Genomic DNA, 19,358 nt, shown 5'->3' with positions numbered 1-19,358 from the left:
ACGGCACTTTCAGGGCCAGCAACTTCACGCAGCCTCGTGCAGAGTTAGTTGGTAACTCACTATGTGGTCACCGTGCCTTCTTCAGCAGCACTTCCACGGCCAAACGACCTCAAGGCCTTTGGGCCTCTGTGGTGCGGGCCCACGGTCTCGTTTCTGCTGACTGAGCCAGGACACAAGCTGTGGTGTTCTCACCATCACAACGACCATACACCAGGATGGCAGAGCACACCTGGCCCAGCATAAACCCTGCCACACAGCTCCACCAGCATGGTTTGAACCAGCAGAGAGCTTGTGCTGGCCCAGCGTGCTCTGTCATACGGCTGCAGAGCTTTGGCTCCAGCACGAACAGCTCTACGGACAGATTTACGATATCACTGGGATGAGGACTTTGCTTGAACTGTTTTGGCTTCAGCTTTGATTTAAGCTAATGCATAATTCATAATGGGGCTGATAACAGATGGCAACTTGTTAAGCCACAGGAACTCCATCAGTTCTGATCACATGACAACACCCTAAATAATTTAAATCACATCTTACTGCAGGAGCTGAGCTGCTGGGGCCCAGCGGGACGGGGAGACTCCACTGCCACCCTGCAGGAGGCATCTTGAAAATTGTAACCTGCTTTGCAAAGGGGGAAACTGAGGCACAAGAGCTCCTACATGCTCTCTCCATGAAAGCAGACCACTGGTGTCCTCCTGCTTCTCAGCACCAGATCCCAGCCACAAGGCCCTGGTCTCCCCTTTTGTCTATATTGAGCATGCTTACAAGAGGTAAACTCAGACAAAAAGCATGACTTAAAAAAGGGGGGTAAGGGGCTTGCTCCACAACATGTTGCTAACCCCAAGCTGATGCTCCAGAGGTTTATCTCCAGGCCAGCCCTATTAGCAGGTGTATGATCCTGTCAGGATCAAGGACTGATTCAATGCCAGAGGAAATCCTCTGAAATCAGTGGACCCCAAACTAGATTCAGACCTCAGCCTTCCACTGGCAAAACCCCACCGTTCCTCCTGGCTAACCCCGCTATACCAGAGAGGATGCAGGGGCAGAAGAGTGCATTCTGACTCCTAATTTTCATGCTCAGCTTAGGAATCCAATCAACCAAGGAGCTAATGGAGTAAAAACACTCCGTAGAAAATAATCCAAACGGGAGCAGTGCAAGCCATGGTTCTTTGAAACAGTAAACCCAGCTTTAGGACACCTACTATTGGGTCAAAAAAGCCAGAGCCCAATGATGTAAAAGTGAAGATCCACCAGAAATTCACTCTGCAGTAAAAAAAGCTCACAGGTTTACCTTTTGGTTTGGCAGGCTGTGTTAGATCAGGACCTTGCTGTCTCCCTGCATCAACAGCAAGATGATGTGTCTCTGGGTAATTCACCAAAAATGCAAGCATGTCCACTCTTGCCACATGTTTGTTCTCTGGGTATGAGATGGCAGTGAAATGCTGGCCCCTGTTCTTGTGTCAGAATGCTTTTCTCCTTCAACTGTAGGAAGAACCTGTTTTTTTCCAAAACTTGGCCTAAACCCGGGTGACATGAAGACCCTTCCATGCCTCCATGGGAACCAGGAAGCCCTGCCTTGCTCTTTGGCTACTTCAGGAAGCAATGTGGGATGTTGGGGAGCACAGAGATTTCTCTTAGGAGTTTCTGCACCTTCTTTCTCTCTCCATCAGTTCCCAGGCTACATACACACATGAAATCTGGGGCTCTGTCATTCGCAGTGAGCTGAAGCAGTCTCCCAAAGAGAATACTCCTCAGGAAAGAAGGGTTCCAAGAACACTCCGACACACTCTAGATTACAGAAATGCTTCTGCTATCACAGGGGACAAGGCACCATAAAGAACAGAAAGCATGAATGAATTATTATTATCATCCCCGCATACTTATCCCCCTTCGTGACCCCCCTTTGAGGAGTCACACTGAATTTGAGTCTTCCCTGGAATTCCAATCAATCATAATCAGCACGGGATGGCCTGGCTGAAACACAGGCATTTGCTGCTCACTGTAACGTAGAGAACACAGACTGCTGCCTCCTGACGTACTGCAAGGGATCACTGCCTACACTGCAGCCATCCTTAAACATCGCTTGACTGCCAGCCCGTTTTTACTCTTCACTTCGAAAACTGCTGTCCCCTTTTTTAAATGCTTTAAACACAAGTGTGAGCTTTCTGCCCGGAGCAGTATGAGCACTTGGTGAAGTTGTTTCCTGAAACAGTGCTGCACAAAAGAAAGCCCTGTGTGTGCACGACAGGCCAGACTCTCAGCTGCATGAAACTTTTTGAATGCAAGGCAGCTATGCAAATTGACATGAGCAGAGATCCAGCTCCGTGTTTCCTTTAAATAGGTGAGTTAGCACTGAAGGACACGTTGGTAGTCGATAACAACACCCCGCCTCGATCCTCAGGCAGTGCTGCAGATCAGAACATTCCCGGTACCATGGAGGATCCTAAAATGCAGGGAAGCTTCCTCTCTAGAAGGAAACTCATCCCATAACCTCTCTGAGTCGAAGCAGCCTCACTCATATGCTCACCTATTCAGGCTCCTTTAAGAATTTTTCTTTCCAACTGAAAAAGCAACCTGGTAACAATTTATTTATTTTTAATTTCAAGGAAGTAACAATGCATCTTTCTTATTGCACAAAGTATCAGGGCACTAACTTCAAAATCCATGAACCTTACACATCATTCTTAGTATGGAGAACAGAGAGAGGACATTTTTTACCCAGGGGAACTGGGGTGCTCTGCATCCAGACTGAACTTAATCTTCCAAACCCAAATCTCCATTCTGAGCACTCCCGTACTTCAGGACAGGCTGTGCCTGGCTTATGCCTCTTGTCCCAAGCGTGCCAAGCGTTGCATGCCCACACGGGTCCTTGCATGCTCCCAGCAAGCTGCCATGCCTGCTACCTGCCTCAGGGAAGGGGAGACAGAAAGAAACCCAAAATACCGCGGTGACCTTGCACGATCAAATCACCCCAGGCAAACGCCTCGCCGGCGATGCAGGGAACAAGAAGAAACCAAGAAACCAAGTGCCAGAGCAAGGAGTGCCAAGGACAAGGAGCTCAACACAGGCTGGTGGAGGGAGGCTGAGCCAAAACACGAAGGCCAGCCCAGGGCAGGTGGATTATAGGCGATCCTACAGTGTCCCCTGGTGGCAGACAGCCTGCCTTCCTTCCCAGTCAGCCCAGACCAACACAAGGTGCTCGTCTCCCCATCTTCTAATTAGGAGTGAGTAATCCAAGTGGATAAACAACAGTTGCGAAGTCATTTTCACCTTGCCTGCAGCTCTAGGGTCAGGGTATGTTTTCGGTCAAGCCGAAGCGTGAGCAAATGTTTGCCGTGCCCGCTCATGCTCCTGCTCCCAACTTCCCGGGGTACCCGCGGGCTTGCCCAGGCTGCTCCTCGCCAGCCCAGGGCCAGCTGCTACAGGTCAAAGCTGGCTAATGGCGAACCAAAGATGGCTTCAAAAAACAGATTCTTGCATTGGAAAAATACAAAAAAAAATAAAACCCTTTGGCTGTTTTGCCAGTTTTTCCTTTTTATTTTGGTTCTAAGGAAAACAACGCAGTAAGCAGGCCGCTGATACATGTGAGCGTTCGCTGTGCTCCCCAGAAAGATGCCACAAACCACGGTGGTGGCATCTACATCACCCGAAAGGAGGGATGGAGGACCAGAGGCAGGGAGATTTCTTCCCATGGAGGCAAACCTGTGCTGATTTATTTTCGTGGGAAGGTTCCCCCCCCTGCCACCCACCCTCCCACCATAATCTGACTTCTGGTGGTCCACAGGCTGAAAATGCCAGGGGTGGACTATGGCCTGAGATAAAAAAGCAAGCTCTTGAGACGGGCAAGGGGCTTTTCTCCTGCTCACCGATCCCACGTGCCAGATGTGAGTTGTCAGGCTGGGCCACTGCGGAGCAGGGCTGATTTATTTTCTTTTAAGAGCATAAGAAGGAACACCTGGCAGAGCACTCAGCAGGTGTCCTGCACCCCAGGACAGTGGATTCCTAAAGATTCCCCAGAATCTTAGCAAAAGCCTGGCTGAGAGCAGAGCCCTCGTGCAAGGCATGAGCTAGGTGAGATGTTTGGGATCACAGCATCTTTTTGTTTTGTTTTGATTTTTTGACCTAGCTTTGTGGCTCCACGTGCATTTCCACAGACAAGGAGATATCCATCGACACGTGAAGCCCCGGGACTCTGTCTGTTCTGGGACGCTCTGACCCAAGCACGATTTCCATCTGTTGCTCCTTCAAGAGCACGTGGGAACAAGTCACGCTGGGTTTTCTTGCTGACAACCATCGTTTGATAAAAGACAAAACAAAAAGACACAATCGTTCTGAAAAACAACTAAATGTTCCTTGTCCCCCCATCTTGCTGTATGATGGATTTTCACTAATCCAGAAAAGGAACGGATCAGATTAATGAGGTTCTCCAGGACGTTAAAAAGAGTGAGCAATGTCAGATGCTGCCAGAATGAAATAATCCACACAAGCACAACAAGTAGCAGGAAAGTACAGATGTGAAACCATTACATCCCATGTATTAAAATCCCACATCCCATGTATTAAAATACCAGTACTGCACAGTTCAAAGCTCAGCTTCACACTAAATCACTCATTCAACAGCCAGGGACAGGTTCTGAGCCCACATAACCCCAAAGGGCACCGCTGAGATCAAGGCAGAGATGTCTCTTTCAAACCAGTTCTCTGTTCCTGGATTTCTCCTACAACTCCATGACATCTGGAAACGGAAATTCCCTGAAACTTTTATATCATAATGACGATTTTCCAACATGTACATCAAGCTCTCATCTACAAGGGAAACTAGAGGAAAGTCTTCCAGCATGTGTTCAAGAACCCAGACAGCAGGTTTCTGCAGATGCTTACATTGCTTGTGTTGCAGATAATAAAACCAGTAGCAGGTTATTTTTCTCACAATTGATTTCATGCTGAAATTCCACATAAACCCTCTCATGAGGTCCCTGGAATTGCCTACAGAGTCTGTAACGCTGCCTGACTTTGTAAATCCCATCACAAATCAGATTCCCCCACAAGGCCCCAGAAAGGACATGCGAAAAGCGAGTTTCTCAGCTCATTTCCAGAGCCCACATAGGACCAAAAGAGGGCAGTGTGTCCTGCAGATACAGCCAGCACGCCAGGAGCTGTCAGATTCTCCGTGAAAGAGGCAAAAAAAATCTTGTTTCTACAGCAGTTAGGCTCATGCTCTTCATTTGGGGAGCATCCATGTCTGCCTCATCCTGCTTGGGTCCTTTGGCCAACCCCACGCTGGGGTGCAGGCCTCAAAGGTACCTAAATGCCCTCAGCTTCACAAAAAGTGCAAGTCAGGCAGAAGAATCGTGTTCCCACTGAGGACAGGCTTAGAAGCTTGCCTGTTACTGGTCATCAGCAAATCCATGCGTGAAAAGGTAAAAGACAAACAGAGATGCTGGAAATCCAGCTAGGTTAATCTTGCTGTACAAGAAACCCCATGCTTTAAAGAGCAAAGAAAATTGCACTTTGCAGGAGAAAAGTGATGAATGCAAGTAGCTGTATCTCCAGGAATTATTTTCAACTCTGCCACTGAGCTGCTTTGCAGTCCTGGACAAATTCTCCCCTCGCTGTGGGGCTTATCCTTAAATTTGAGTACGAGCTAGAGATGTGGGATCTGTGCATTTATAAATAGCTCACCTACACGTTTCACAAGAGGGCAAATGCCAGTAACTTCCAATAAAGGAATTCCCAGCAAGAGCAGCAGCAGTGAAACACCACCCTTCTGCAGGCTGCCCTCCCTTCCAGCATCCATCACACCAACAGAGACAATTAAAGTCTGGCGCAAGCCCCAGGACACGGACAGCCAGTGCCTGCAGGCTGGGCCTGAGACACAGTGAAGGATCAGGAGTCATGAATCTGGGAAACAGGCTGGCAAGTCTCGTGAACACGGCACAAGACTTGCATCTCTAATCCCTGCCTCATTCTCCCCCGGGAGCCTGGACCACATCTCATGCGTTTTCAGCACCAGGCTGTAGCCTTTCTCCTGCCCACACACCAGACAGAGCTTTTAACTCACCACACAGCTCTGCACAGATCACAACGTGGGAGAGAGGAGAGGTGCTGAGACAGAAATAAAATGCAGCCAACCTGGCCAGTGGAAGGAGAGCGATTTGTCATTATTAAACCCTATTAAGATCAGCCACCTGTGGTCAGACCCCGCAGTGTTAGGGCTGTGCCACTTGGCAGACCCCACAGGAGACAAATACCACAGCCACAGCCCTCCCTGTAGTGCATGACCAAGGGGTAGGGAGCACATCCTCCACCCCATAGCCTAGCAAGGTCCATCCTTGACCATGCAGATTAAAAGAGCTGGATCACTGAGCCGCAGCACGACAGCAGGGACTGACTGCTCCACGGGCTGTGGGATGGCACATGTTTCTCGTGCCACTTTCTGCCCCAAATCCTACAAGTCAGGAAGGCTTTGCTAGGGCATCTGATCCAGCAGAAATGGCTCAGATGCTGCCACTGGCCTTGCTTACAACACTATTAAGGTTTTAGCCGATTTTAAGCAAATATGGTTTCAACTAATGTGCTGCCTGTTTTTGTCACTGCCCCATGCCCCAATAACTTCTTAATCCATTTGCAATCTGCAGCCGAATTTGACACACGAATAGAGGTCTTAGAGCTCCTGAGCACCGACAGATATAATGAAAATAAGCTACCCAATATATTTTGTTGAGTCAACCTCAACGATGCAGCGAGGCTGCAACTGAGGCTGCGGTGTGAGCTCAGCTACTGGGCACCAGAAAACCTGTGTGGAAGGCAGCCACGTGTCTGAATGAGTCAGCTACCAGAAAAACTCTGCTGGACTCTTGTGCTGTGCTGGGCAGCAGAGCCCCCTGTTCTCAGGAAGGGAGTCTCTCCTGTCTGGCCTCTCTGACGTCTCCAGCATCAGGCAGGATGGTCAGCTTAGCAAGAAACCCACTGTGAAAGAGGCAAAACAAAGTCTCATCAGTCCCGCTGCACAGACAGCACCATTCTTCCCATCGAGGTCTCTAGCTTTGATGGAACCAACCTCAAATTAAACAAGATCCAGCCTGACCAGCAAAAGGAGACTTTCTGCTGCCGGGCAGGATTCATCACTGCCCAGTAACATCGGGATTTACAGACTGGTCAGGGTGCACAACAGCAGCTGCTGCATGGATGGAGCAAACAGCTCCTGCCCCACGGTTTTGTAACAGCAACAAACAGGCAGGGAAATGCATCAGGGAGAAGGAAGGGAAGAGCTAACCACATCATTGTAAATCCACATTACTTGTAGGCTGCTTGGGTGCCTGGTGGAAATTGCCACCTTGTAGTAAAACACTGCAGGAGAATGGAGAGCGACTTTCACTGATTATTTGAGGCTTGTTGGATATTGAGGAATATGATTAATAGATTTGAGGATATTGGGGAAATCAACCAGAGCTGATCTCACACATGAACACACGGATCTGTTTGTGAGCACAGCGAGCAGGCAGCAGAGGCTGCAGCATTCCTGCAGTGCCGATGGCCTTGCACAACGCAACGCAGCATTAAAACAAAACCTTGTGGCGGGGAGGGAGTTTCTGCTGCGATATGGGAACAGATCAAAGGCTGGGAGCACCCTAGGAGCGAAAAGAGCAGCTAATAACACCGTGCAGTAACCGAGCTGGTCCGTGGGTGCGACTCAGCCCTGAAGCACCTCTCTGGTGGAGATAAGAGAGGCTTCAAATGAGTCACCGACAGATCAAGTGCATCATTAAAGGGACAACAGGGCTGCGAGTGCCAGCAGGCAGATGAGGCAGGAGGAATCCAAGACTTTAGGCTCTCACAGCCTTGAAGAACCTCTTGATTTTTCTGAACCTAAGCCATGCGTTTGAACCTTCACCACGCACTTGCACCTCTCCTGCAGCCCCCTGCGGATCCCTAAAAGCAGCAGCAAGGCCTTCGTCTGGCAGAGAGGGGCTGCTGCCTCCCAGGCCAGCACCCAGTCTGTCCTCCAGTTGCCTTTCAGTCTTCTGTGCTGATTTAAGCCTGGTGCCACCAGGCCTGTGCTGCTGTGAAGCTCTCCCTCACCCCTCGGGCCCATTTGGTGGCTCTCCCTCAGCATCCTCCTTCCTACCTGCTGTGTCTACAGCCGATTTCTCAAGCTTCAGCGCAGAGCTTAGACAATGAGAAACTACAGAAGCAGGTCCTGTTTTAAAGGTCAAAGCATAATTCAAAAGGAATCTGCACCGGGCAGAGGGCCAGCAAGGAGTTCCCGGTTGCTCTATCGCACTGCACCACATCACAGCCTGCATCAGGGAGCTGCCAACTGGCTCGCAGACACACACACACACCACCGAAAACAGCCGTCACCCTCACAGCACCGCGTGTTCCTACAAGCACTGCTGCCACACCGCCCTGCCCTTAGCTATACCCTGTAAACTGAACGTACCCTATGGTGTTGGATCCACTGCCTTGTTTCCTACCTGCCTAAGCAACCTCCACCCTCTTCCTCTCCCTGTTCTGTTCCTTGTTTGAGCTGAATTCCTGCTCCTTCCTATGCCCAGCTCTACTGATAAGGACTGCAAAGCCTCTAAGTGACTGGATTTGTATGGCAGCAGCCATGGCACTGGCACACAAGGAGTGTGATTTACCACCACTCCCCTCCCTCCAGCAGTGTGTTAACTTCAGTGTCTATCGCAGGATGGGAGGGATCATGAGAAGGGACTGGCAAACACGGCCGGGACAATTTGACAAAATAAAAGCACCCAAAGGCTATCGTTTACAGCTCTGTGGTACCTCCCAGACTTGTTCAGTGCTTCAGGAATATCTGAAGTTTCCATTCCGGATTGTTTCCACTTCCAAAATGTGCCTGCGCGTGTTTGCCCCTGCACAAGCTGAGCTTACAGCCTGCCATTATGCCAAGTTTCCTCAGCTAACTTGGCTGGAGGATAGAGTCTGCATTCAAGTGCCTGCCTCTGGGTGGGTCCCTCAGGGTGCCACTGTGGCTTGACACTGAATATCCTGTTTGTATTGTTGCTCTGCTCCCCCAGCAGCTCAGCTTGGGCCACTTGGCATCAGAAATAGTTCTGTCACTGCAGCTCGTCTGATACCGGGCTCGCACATCAGCATGCCATTTATCTGAAATGACACTAAAGAATTGTAACCAATATAGGTAGGGAAATTATCTTTAAAAGTAATTTACCTGGAACCACACACATAAAAAATGGATTAGTCATAATTATAGATTTTTCCAGGGCACTGTTCCAAATTTTACTCTACAGAATGGTTTCACTCTGCATTTCTGCATCTCAGTACTTTCAGCTTCTTTTACAGTTCAGCCTCAGCCTCAATTTTCCACAGCTTGTGAAGGCTGTTTCAGGAAGAATGAACAAGCCCCTTGCAATAGGTTCCTTTTCTCAGCCCAGAGCTGCAGAGATGTATTGTAAGACCCACGGGACGGTCTGAGTTGAAGAGCTGAAAACAAACCCAGGCAGTGAAGCAGAGGGGACAAATGTGATCCGCCCCTGGAGTCAGCTGTTCTCTCCTTTTGGTTGTGTTGCCCTTACCATGCTGCTCCACTCTTTCCACACTCACGTCCTGCTGCTTCCATTCAAGAGAAACAGTGTGAAACCTCACTTTTGTATTTGGGAGAGCAGCAGGTACTCAGCTGCTGAAGGAAAACCAGTCATGGTTCAGCTCCTGTTCCCTTTGGACACCGGAATAACAACTGGGCTTTCTGGAGGAGGCACATCAACACCACGAGATCTGCTCACCTTCCTGTTTGCCCTGCTAGTCCCACTACACTTAGCAGCAGTGTAAGAACTACTGTGTGCTGAGGAGCCAGGGATACCACCCCATCTCCCTGTGAGGTGTTAGATACCCATCTTAAAAGCACAGTAATAGAGTTAAATATTGTCATTATGATTAGGAGCGTATCTAAGTAATGCCAGCGTGAAACCAAGGTAAGCTGCCTCCTTGCAAACTGCTGCTGACAGCAGGCTTTGCCTTGGAGGTTATCCCAGTACAGATCTCCTTCCTAGCTGGCCAAAAGCCGTGAAGGCAGCAAAAATCCCCAGTGCAGGCAACGTCTAAAAGTATATTACATGAATCTGTCAGCTGGTGGTTGTGAATGGACTCGCACGTGTTTGCTAAAATTGTTTTCTGGGATGCTGCACAGCTCTCCGAGGAGTCAAATACATTTACGCATCTACTCTGTTATCTGTATGATAACAGAATTATGACTTTCAGTAATTCAGGTAAATTTGCACTAACTGATCGCTGAGGCCCTTCCTTTAAGCCCACCTATTACATTTAGCTATAAATAAAGTAGAAGCAGGAAACTGGAAGAGACTGGGTGGGATAAGGAAGGAAAGACAGAAGGAAGGAAAAAAAAATTCCAGAAAAGCTAAATTAGTTCTGCACAACACTATATATAAAGGTGGATTTTGCAACATCTCACATACTCACTCTTTCTTTAAGCAATAAAGACTTCCTGTGCCATAACAGTTTAGTATAACTGCCAGTTATACTAAAAGCAAGAAGCATCTTGTCTACCAGAAACATAAGATGGGGGAAAGCTTTGTAAATATGTTCCTCTTGTTGGTGCTTGGTATGTTTAGAGGTACAGAGACAGGATATTTCTCACCAGAAAGTTACTTTCTCATCACTCACTGGGTGGTGAGATCTCCTGCGAGGCGATGCCATTTGATTTGCTGCCTTTTCTGGTACTGTAATTCAAGTCCACAAAAAATATTTACCCTGCAGCCTGTGGAGAGTGTTTCTGTTCGCTTGGCAGACAGCACAGAAGCCTCTTCTTATCATCATGAGATCCAACTGTATTACTTGCCTAATCCTAAGCCATTAACATCAGTGAGAGAAGCAGGGTTCTTCCCTTCCAAATAAATGAGCTGTGTTTCATACAGACACACACCAATTCAGGCAACAACTGCAAACGTGTTTCTTCTAGCTACTGCAACTCCCATTTTCATACTGCTCCTTCTGTGCTTATGCGCCATGTAATGGTGCGGCACCGTGATTAAATTTTGTCCTGATTTCACACGTTGAGTCATAAAAGATTTATGAACAGTAAGTTTTAGCTCATACAAAGCTTCCCTTAGTAACATACTGCTTTGAAACGTCTTAACAAGTGACGAGAAAGATGCTCTTTCATCTCGAGTAAAACATGCGTCAAATTTAAGACCTGGTGCTAATATAACAAACTTCCCATTCCCTTCTAGCAGAGTCCCTAAGCATGTATGTAATAATTATGGCTGAGAAGATGCAGCAAAGAGGGAAACAGAATCAGGGTGGCAAGGGATGTTTTCCAAATAGTTCAGAGATTTGGGTCAGAATTCCCCAACAGCTGCAAACATGAGAAACCTCCAACAAGCCAGAGAGTTAACTCTTGGTTTGGCTGCACATGTATGTTCCACCAGAACAATACAGATGTTTCTCTTTGAGTGAAAACACTGCGTTCACTGTTTAAATAGTGACCTGTAGAACATAGGACTGGCTTTAAAACAGTTTTATGAAGAAAATCATAAAGTATATTCAGTTAAACACAAATTAACCAAGCACTCCTACTGTAACATCTCCACAGAAATCATTGCAATGTTCCATCAATCCCTAGTTTCAGGCTGCCTGGAAACCCCAGAATCAACCCAGAAATTGTGCCTGATGTCACAGCATTGAATTTACTGAAAGTCACTTACCAAAGAAGTAGTTTCTGTTCCAGAACATCTCTGTTGTAAGACAGGGGTTATTCGTGTCCAGAGGTACTTCAGGATACATAAATGATGAATTTTGTAGAAAGTCACTACCTTCTGTAAAGTAACAGTCACAGTAAACGTGTCTTATCAAACTGGCAACTACGCAGTTGTAAACTCCAAGTTATCCAAAAGCAGATCTTGAGGGTATTGCCTCCTCCTTCAGCTTCTTTCCTTTCCTTGTCTCCTTGCACCTTGTAATGTCCCATAGGAAAGACTCACTCTACATTTCTCGTTCTCAGTTAGAAAAGTTTGCTGTGCTTCTCCCTGAAACTTTTCTTCAAATAACAATGCGCGAACATTTTCAGCTGGGATTTTCAGGCTGAATAACTTTTAGAAAAAGATGCACCCATTCTTTCAATAAGCTGGAATATACAGTCTTGTCCTTTACACAGTCTCAAGAGAAATGCTGTCAGAGAACTCTGTGAAAAGCTTAGGATCAGTATACCTCACTGCTAACGTTATGTTCACCTGCTCTGTCCAAGTGCTACCATCACGTATTGGTAAATTGAAATTCCCTTCAAACTTCTTTCAGGACAGTGGTGCATCGGTAACTTAACTGTAAGGAAGTCTCTTCTGTGCTCAGTCATCTGGGATTACAATCAGTTCCTCCATTACTTTTGGTATGTTTTCATTAAATAGCTCAGGGCAAATTTACAGGACTCCTTCCTTGAAATAAATCTGAAATCAATAATGACATCTAATATAAGATACCACTTTTTCCTACAGACTTGTCTTCCACTAGTAAAGGAAAATGATGCCAACTGACTTCATCAGCCTGTGAGGATTAAATCATTACTTATGTTTCAAAAATGAGAAAGTGTAATTTAAACGTTGAGTACATGAGTAAGCAGTGAGTCAATATTCAGCATATTAACTGATCGCGCTCGAAGTGATAGATTTTTTTTCTTGATCCTGGCAAAACTGAGCCATACGAGTTCCTTTTATAGCTGGAGATCTGCGTGACTGAAGAATCCTCCTTCGATCCAGACGCTGAAGTTGAGTCGGGCACGATACCTACGTTCCACTGAATGTCACCTACAGAAAATAAATAAATACATGAAAATCGGGATATGAAAGAGTTGTGATTACCTTTTGGGTCAGCACACAAAGATAATGGGAGCACTGGTGGCACACTGCAATCTAAAAATTATTCAAAAACCTTACCAGTTGAACAGGCAGATCTGTCAGTCAGTTTCTTTCGACAGACACCATCAGGAGCAAGGATGGACACAGAGCTCTGAAAATTCAGAAATTGTTGGTGTTCCCTAGAAAGACTGCCTTATGCTGGATTTAATCTGTGCCTCAGATTTCAGGCAACTATTTGTAGTTTCCTCACCCCGGTGCTCTTAGTGATGCCAGCCACTGCTAACACACGCTACCAGCACCGATCTTCACAAATCTTTTATCAGCTTCCTCCTTTTCTACGGCCGTTAAAGTGTTTGATAAAACGGAGGGGTAGATATTGAGTGGATAGCCTAAGGGGTGCAGATCTCACTTCCGTACAGTGCCAGAGTTTGGGCAAGTACTTTTTAAGAACCACACACAAATTCAATTCATTGGGCTGGAGGAATTTTATTATTATCTTTGCACTTATTTCAATTTTATTATTAACTTCTTTACGGGGTTTACTCCCCGTCGGAGGAACCCCCCCCACCACACGCCATGAGGGCCGCGAGCAGGCCACGACCCCCGCCCCGCCGCTGCCGTCCCCATGGCAACGCCGCCCCCGTCACGTGACCGGTCGCCGTGACAACGCCCCGCACGCTCCATTCATCCCCGCCAGCCTCGCTTCCCCCGTCACGTGACGCGCCCCCCCCCCCCCCTTCCCCTCTTTCCGGGCCGCGCAGTGGGCGGGGCGGGTAGGGCGGGGGGAGAGGCGCTGCCGGCAAGATGGCGGCGCGCGCGGCGGGCAGCGCCTGAGGCCGGAGCCCGAGAGCCCGGCAGCGCCCGGAGCCCGGCGAACCCGCCGCCCGGGGCTCCCCCCCCCACATACACACACACACACACGCTTTACCGCGGGCCATGGAGAGCGAGGAGGAGCAGCACATGACCACGCTGCTCTGCATGGGCTTCTCGGACGCCTCCGCCATCCGCAAGGCGCTGCGCCTGGCCAAGAACGACATCAACGAGGCGGTGGCGCTGCTCACCAACGAGCGGCCCGGCCTCCACTACGGCGGCTACGAGCCCATGGACAGCGGGCACGGCCCGGCCGGCGGACACGGCTCCCCCGCCGGGGGGCAAGGGCACCGAGACGGGGACGGGGGCGGCGGTGGAGGAGGAGGAGGAGGAGGAGGCGGCGGTGGTGGTGGCGGAGGGGGCGGCGGAGGAGGGGGCTTCGACCCGCCGCCCGCCTACCACGAAGTGGTGGACGCCGAGGTGAGCCCCGAGGGAGGGCGAGGGGCTGGGGGGCGGTGGGGAGCCCCCCCGGAGCCCCTCGGGGTGCCCCGGCCTGTGGCCGTGCCCCCCTGTTTGTGTTTCCCTTACCTGCTATTGCATTATTTTCCTTGGCATTCAAGGAATGCGTCGCTGCCCCACAACCCCCCCCCTCCCCTCTAGCCCCGTGCCTTCTTGCATAACCCAATAATCGACTGCACTCCGTACATATATATATTTTTAAACACCATTTCCTCTTTGCCAAGTGCAAATCCTGGGTGTTTTGGTGGTTTTTTTTTTTTTTTGGATAGGCCATGAGTTCGCCCGTGGAAATACGGCGAGTGCAAGTGTTTTTAAAACAAAGGCTGCACCTCGTTAATTATAGCTGTGTTTTAAAAAGACGCCTGAAGCAGGAGGGCTGGCGAATGTCAGCCTCGCATGCTCCTTCCCCTTCCTCCCTGTTCTGCTTTTTTTCCCTCCTCTTCCACGCTTTTCCAGAACTCAGCTCCTCGGCCAGCAAACGCGCTGCTGGCTCTTGCTGTGCTGCCTGGAACGCGCTTGCAGCACTCACCTGTAAAGCCTTCTCCTCCTCCAGGTCTGTTCCTCTTCTCCAAAATTGCCCAGGTGCCTATGGAAAGAGCTAAGCCTGACTCAGGAGCCCAAGGGGTGAGAGCAGAACAGAGCAGCCCCGCTGTGTGGTCCTGGTACCCAGGGGCCACCTTGCATGGTCTGTCTCAGTGGCCAACAGCAGGTGCCTAAGCACATGAATAACAACAGGCTCATGCACCTCAAACAGTGTCCTGGGGACATCCTGAGCCAGAAGGGATATCTTCCTGTGTGTGTATTTACCTATAAAAACATATATGAAGAATACATGCACATATCTACGTGTACGTAGCTACACTTGCACGGATCATCCATATCCAGTCTTGGTGTGTTACCCGAAGTCCCCTCTTGCAGAACAGCGATCCTGTTTGCTGAATTAACTGGTTTAGATCCCTCACTGGTGTATGATGGTGATGTACGTGTGTGGAGTAAGCTGATTTGTGGGGCTGCACGTGTGCTGTGCAGAAGAGGAGTTGCTTGAAATTCCCTGACTGAAGCAACAGGGAACGAGTTTCGTGCCTTTGCTTTGGAGGGCTGTGAGAGAGTTCTGCTGGTGGTGTTCAGAGCTTGTTAGCTGTGAAGAGGGTGGATTTCCGTGTCAGGTATCTCGTGGTTACGGATGGGACTAACTGGGCTGTCAGTGTGACATGTACAGAGAAGCTGTCAGTGTAAGCTTCAGACAAGCATGTTTTTTCCCCTTCTGTTCCTATTACAGATGACACTGACAACTATAAGAGGCTTTTTCTGTTATTTCAGTTTGTTTGTCTGATCAAACTTATACTTCAGTTTCCTTTGCCACCCGTGTTCTTGTTTGCTTTGATTTGTGCTCTTGTTAACCCCCAGGAGGGAAACCAAAATATTTGAATATATGCAAATGACTGCAAGTCCGCAAAATCAGCACGGAAGGATTGAAGTATCTTATTGCATGAACCTTTATATGAATTCAGGCCTCAGTTTAGTAATTGGATCCATTTATGTATGAACATCTGTCAGTTTCTGCACGTGTATGCATTACATTTTTGTCATGCAAGAGTTACCCCTGTAAAAGTCTTAAGATCTGGGATTATTTCCTCTGTTTATTTGCCTAATATCGCAGTGCAGCCTAGCAGCTTTTGACATATTTCATAAAAAGGGGAAAAGAGAAACTGTATGTGATCAGTTCTCATTCTTTTTATTCTTCAGATGTAATGTGGAACTGCATTTAATAAACTGCATTATTATTTAGGTAGTTAATCAGTAGGAAGTTCTACATTCAGAACTCGTGGCCCGTGAAACCCGTTCACAGACACCCCTATTACTCGTTGTAGGCACACACATCGTGTTGAAACCTTGTGAGTAGCACACCCGTACTATCTTGTGGCAACACAATTCAGATGTTATTTCTGTTTATCTTCCTGTCAATATCCTCTCCCCTTCTAACAGCTCTGAGAGCGTGCATTCCTCCCTCTCGTCATAGTAGCAATTTTAATGCTTACTTAATGGGGAGGGATGTTTCTTGGTTTGATTTTCAGATGGTATGTATCAGTAATGTGCATGAACATACACATCAAATAGAGTACAGCCCTACTTTTCCCTTAAATAAATTTTTTTCTGCTCTTGTAATCTTTTTTTTCCACCACTAAGTGAATAAAAGTTAGGGGTAGATTTGTTATTTTAAGCATAACAGGAAGACTTCAGCCGTGCTGCAAGATGTGTGTATACCAGCACTATACTTCATGTGTGTGTTTTTTTTGGCTGAGTGCAATTTACTATGCAGAGAAGGGTAGCTTTATGAATGATCAGACACTTTGCATGTTCTCTAATCAGTAAAGAGCCCGTTATGTTTGCATATGCTTCCTTGGTTCTGTTATATAATGTTAGTCTGTTCTGTTCAGCAAGCACGGTGATCAGAGAAGGGTTTGTGTGTTGGTGCTCTCTGGGCATATCACAGCAACCCGATACGTGTCTTACTAATAAAAATCTTACTAATAAAACCATCTTCCCTTTGGGTAGAATAGTAAAGCCATGGCAAATCCTGTTTCAGTGGTCCAGGCTGCTTCAGGGTCTTCTGGAGGTGTTACAGGAGGCTGAATTTGGAAGACAGCAGCTGTGAACTGGCACAATGTGCACTCTATTTTATGAGACCTGAGATAAGGACGCTCATAAACTCTCTTTAACAAAGGCTGAAACTTCAGTTTCAGCAGGCTCATGTCTTCCACAGAGCACGCAACTGATTCAATTCTGAGTTAATACCTGTGGCCTATGGAGTTGGTGCTGCTGGTGTGACTGTGCTTAATTTGGAAGTAGGAAGGGGGCTTTGAATTTCTTCCTGAAATCTTAGGAAGTTCAGCTTTAGGTTTCCCATTAGCTTGGTCTTTTGCCCTCTGTAGTGCCAAACCACTTTGACAGGCTGAGATCACCTGCTTTTCCAAGAGGTTACTTTGCCTGTTTGACACAACTTTTATGTTTCTGTCTGTTGGCTGAAGTGAATCTGATAAGTACATTTTGGCAAGAATCTGGGATTCTCTTCTGTTTATTCCTTAGGCAACGTACAGATTTTTACACTGTGATCTCTGGAGTGGGATGGAAGGTTATACTCATCTTTCATGTGACTGACAGATAAGCTCTTCTGTGAACTGCTGCTAAGTCCATAAAATTTATGATGAAGCTATAAATGAACGTGATGACAAAGTTTGTCAGTGTCCACAAACTGTCCCGAGAGCCCTCAGTGCTGACGTTCACAAGCTGGGCAGGAGTAGGATGGAGAGGGGCAGGCCAGGCAAATATGAGCAGGGAGCCTAAAATTGTGTTAAGGGTAGGAAGCCACTTACCCTGTTTGTATAACCCTTCCTGAAAAGAAATCTTGACTTGTTTTTAAACAGCTCCTGCGAGTCGTTGCTCTGACCTTTTGGGTAAATTGTGATCTGCGGGTTGTGTTACCTTCCAGCTATTCCTGTCTCCTTCAGCATGTGCTCCTTTGATGTTGTTTTTTTTTTTATTATTATTATTTTATTTTAGTTGAATGGGATCAAAAGCTCACATACACCAGATTTTCCTAGATAAGGTTTAACATAAAAACTTGTCCGAAATTGCTCTTAGAAGTTCTGTTTGATTTCAGGAGGAGGGGCTGTGCGGAAGGAGCATGCCAGCAGCAGTTTCTCACTCACTGGTCACACTGCAGGACTTTGGTGTGCAAACCCTCTGCCTCCTCCTGAGCTTCTAGGGTGTAAAATGAGGATAATGGTTTGTGCTGAGTGGGAATACTGCAGACACTGGGTTTGTGATGGTCTCTGGTCCTTGGATGGAAGGAGCTCTGTTTATTTCAAGGCAAAAAAAAGCTATTTAGGATACACGATGGGCTTTACACTGCAGCTTTATAAATGTGAAGTCGGTCTCCTGTCCTGTAAGTAGAGTTGAGCTTCATAAAAGTGACTGCTGCTGGCGTTCTCATGTGGAAGTTTTACAGTGTGGCTTGTCTAGGAATTGGCCTTGTAAAGCAATTAAGCAATCAAATAAAGCTCTGTGCTGCGTTCTGGCGCTGGGTCCTGGCGGGCTGCCACCACAACGTCAAGTGGAATTAGTACTTCAGCACTCCTGGGTTTCAGCATCTCTGCTCTCAAAAATGACACCCGTGGTCCTGGGGTGGCCAGAACCTGAAAGGAGGAGGGAGGAGCTGCTGCTACATCGGTGCTTTCTTGGGTTTAGAAAGAAAAATGCCTGCTTAGTCAGTGTTTATCCAGCATGATAGTAACAGAGATGCTACAGGAAGGTGCTGAGAATGGGGGTAATACCGAGAAGGGAGGCTCATTAAGAGTAAGCTTTGTTTGAAATACTTTATAAGCCTGTTATCATATAATGTGAAGGAATCTTTGGGTTAAGACCGGCACATCACAGTTACTGGGACATCAGTGATGGTGATGCCCACGGAGGCAGCAGGCAGCTCTGCAGCCGGCTCCTCAGCTGGGCAGGAAGCATCTGATAAAATGTTCTCTGGAGGCATTTGCTGGTCATCTTCCCAGTTTAAAGTGCTATTCTGTGGCAGCTGTTTAATAAGGAAGTGAAACGCGGAGGAAGAAGGAGTATAAAAACAAATTAGCCAGTGTTAGAATTTAATTCCAGCAAATCATTTGGATTGCTTTTGGGTTAAGGCACAGTAGCTCTTTGTATGAAGAGGGCAAAGATGGAAAGGAAGTGCCTGTTCCTTTTGTAAACTCTCGACTCGAAAAAACCACGCGTTCCTGCTGCCATAGGAGAAGCCTTTGGTATGTATGTTTCAGTTATGCTTCGTGGGCCAAATTAAAGCCCTGGTGTACTCAGTGCTTCTTGCTGCTTGCCCTTCCTGCTCGCTGCTGTGCAGCACTTCTCACTTCTGTTCTTCCGATGCCCGGCAGAGCGGTCTTGGTTGGGAGATGCTTAAAGGTTTTGGTCCTAGTTGTTAACCACAGCTTTGCAGTGAATGGTATGCTGCGGGACTTGCACTCAGCCTTGTTGCCAGCTGCTTTTTTGGTACTAGTTTGAGCTCTCCCTTCCAGATCTTGAGCGCTGGTCACAGAAGTGTTGTGCTAAATCCTTTATCTCGTGCTTCTGCAGCACTGCTCTGTTACTGCCTGGTGTTCTGGCAAAGGGGAATAGAAGTAA

General features: G+C 47.7%; 1 protein-coding gene across 2 annotated transcripts in view; it reads left to right on the top strand.

The window, feature by feature from the left end:
* Positions 1 to 13,700: 13,700 nt before the first annotated feature.
* USP24 (ubiquitin specific peptidase 24) overlaps positions 13,701 to 19,358 on the top strand; it is a 60,205-nt gene continuing 54,547 nt past the window's right edge. Inside the window, exon 1 of one of the 2 annotated variants that reach the window (XM_082766285.1) lies at positions 13,701 to 14,138. In XM_082766285.1, the coding sequence (XP_082622411.1) occupies positions 13,785 to 14,138 (354 nt within the window). In that variant the 5' untranslated portion in view covers positions 13,701 to 13,784. The remainder of the gene's footprint in view (positions 14,139 to 19,358) is intronic. The other variant, XM_082766286.1, reaches the window with a different exon arrangement.

Source organism: Aythya marila (genome assembly GCF_965140915.1).
Source record: "Aythya marila genome assembly, chromosome: 8".
NCBI classification, from domain to species: domain Eukaryota; kingdom Metazoa; phylum Chordata; class Aves; order Anseriformes; family Anatidae; genus Aythya; species Aythya marila.
This window is presented reverse-complemented; position numbering and strand designations above follow the sequence as displayed.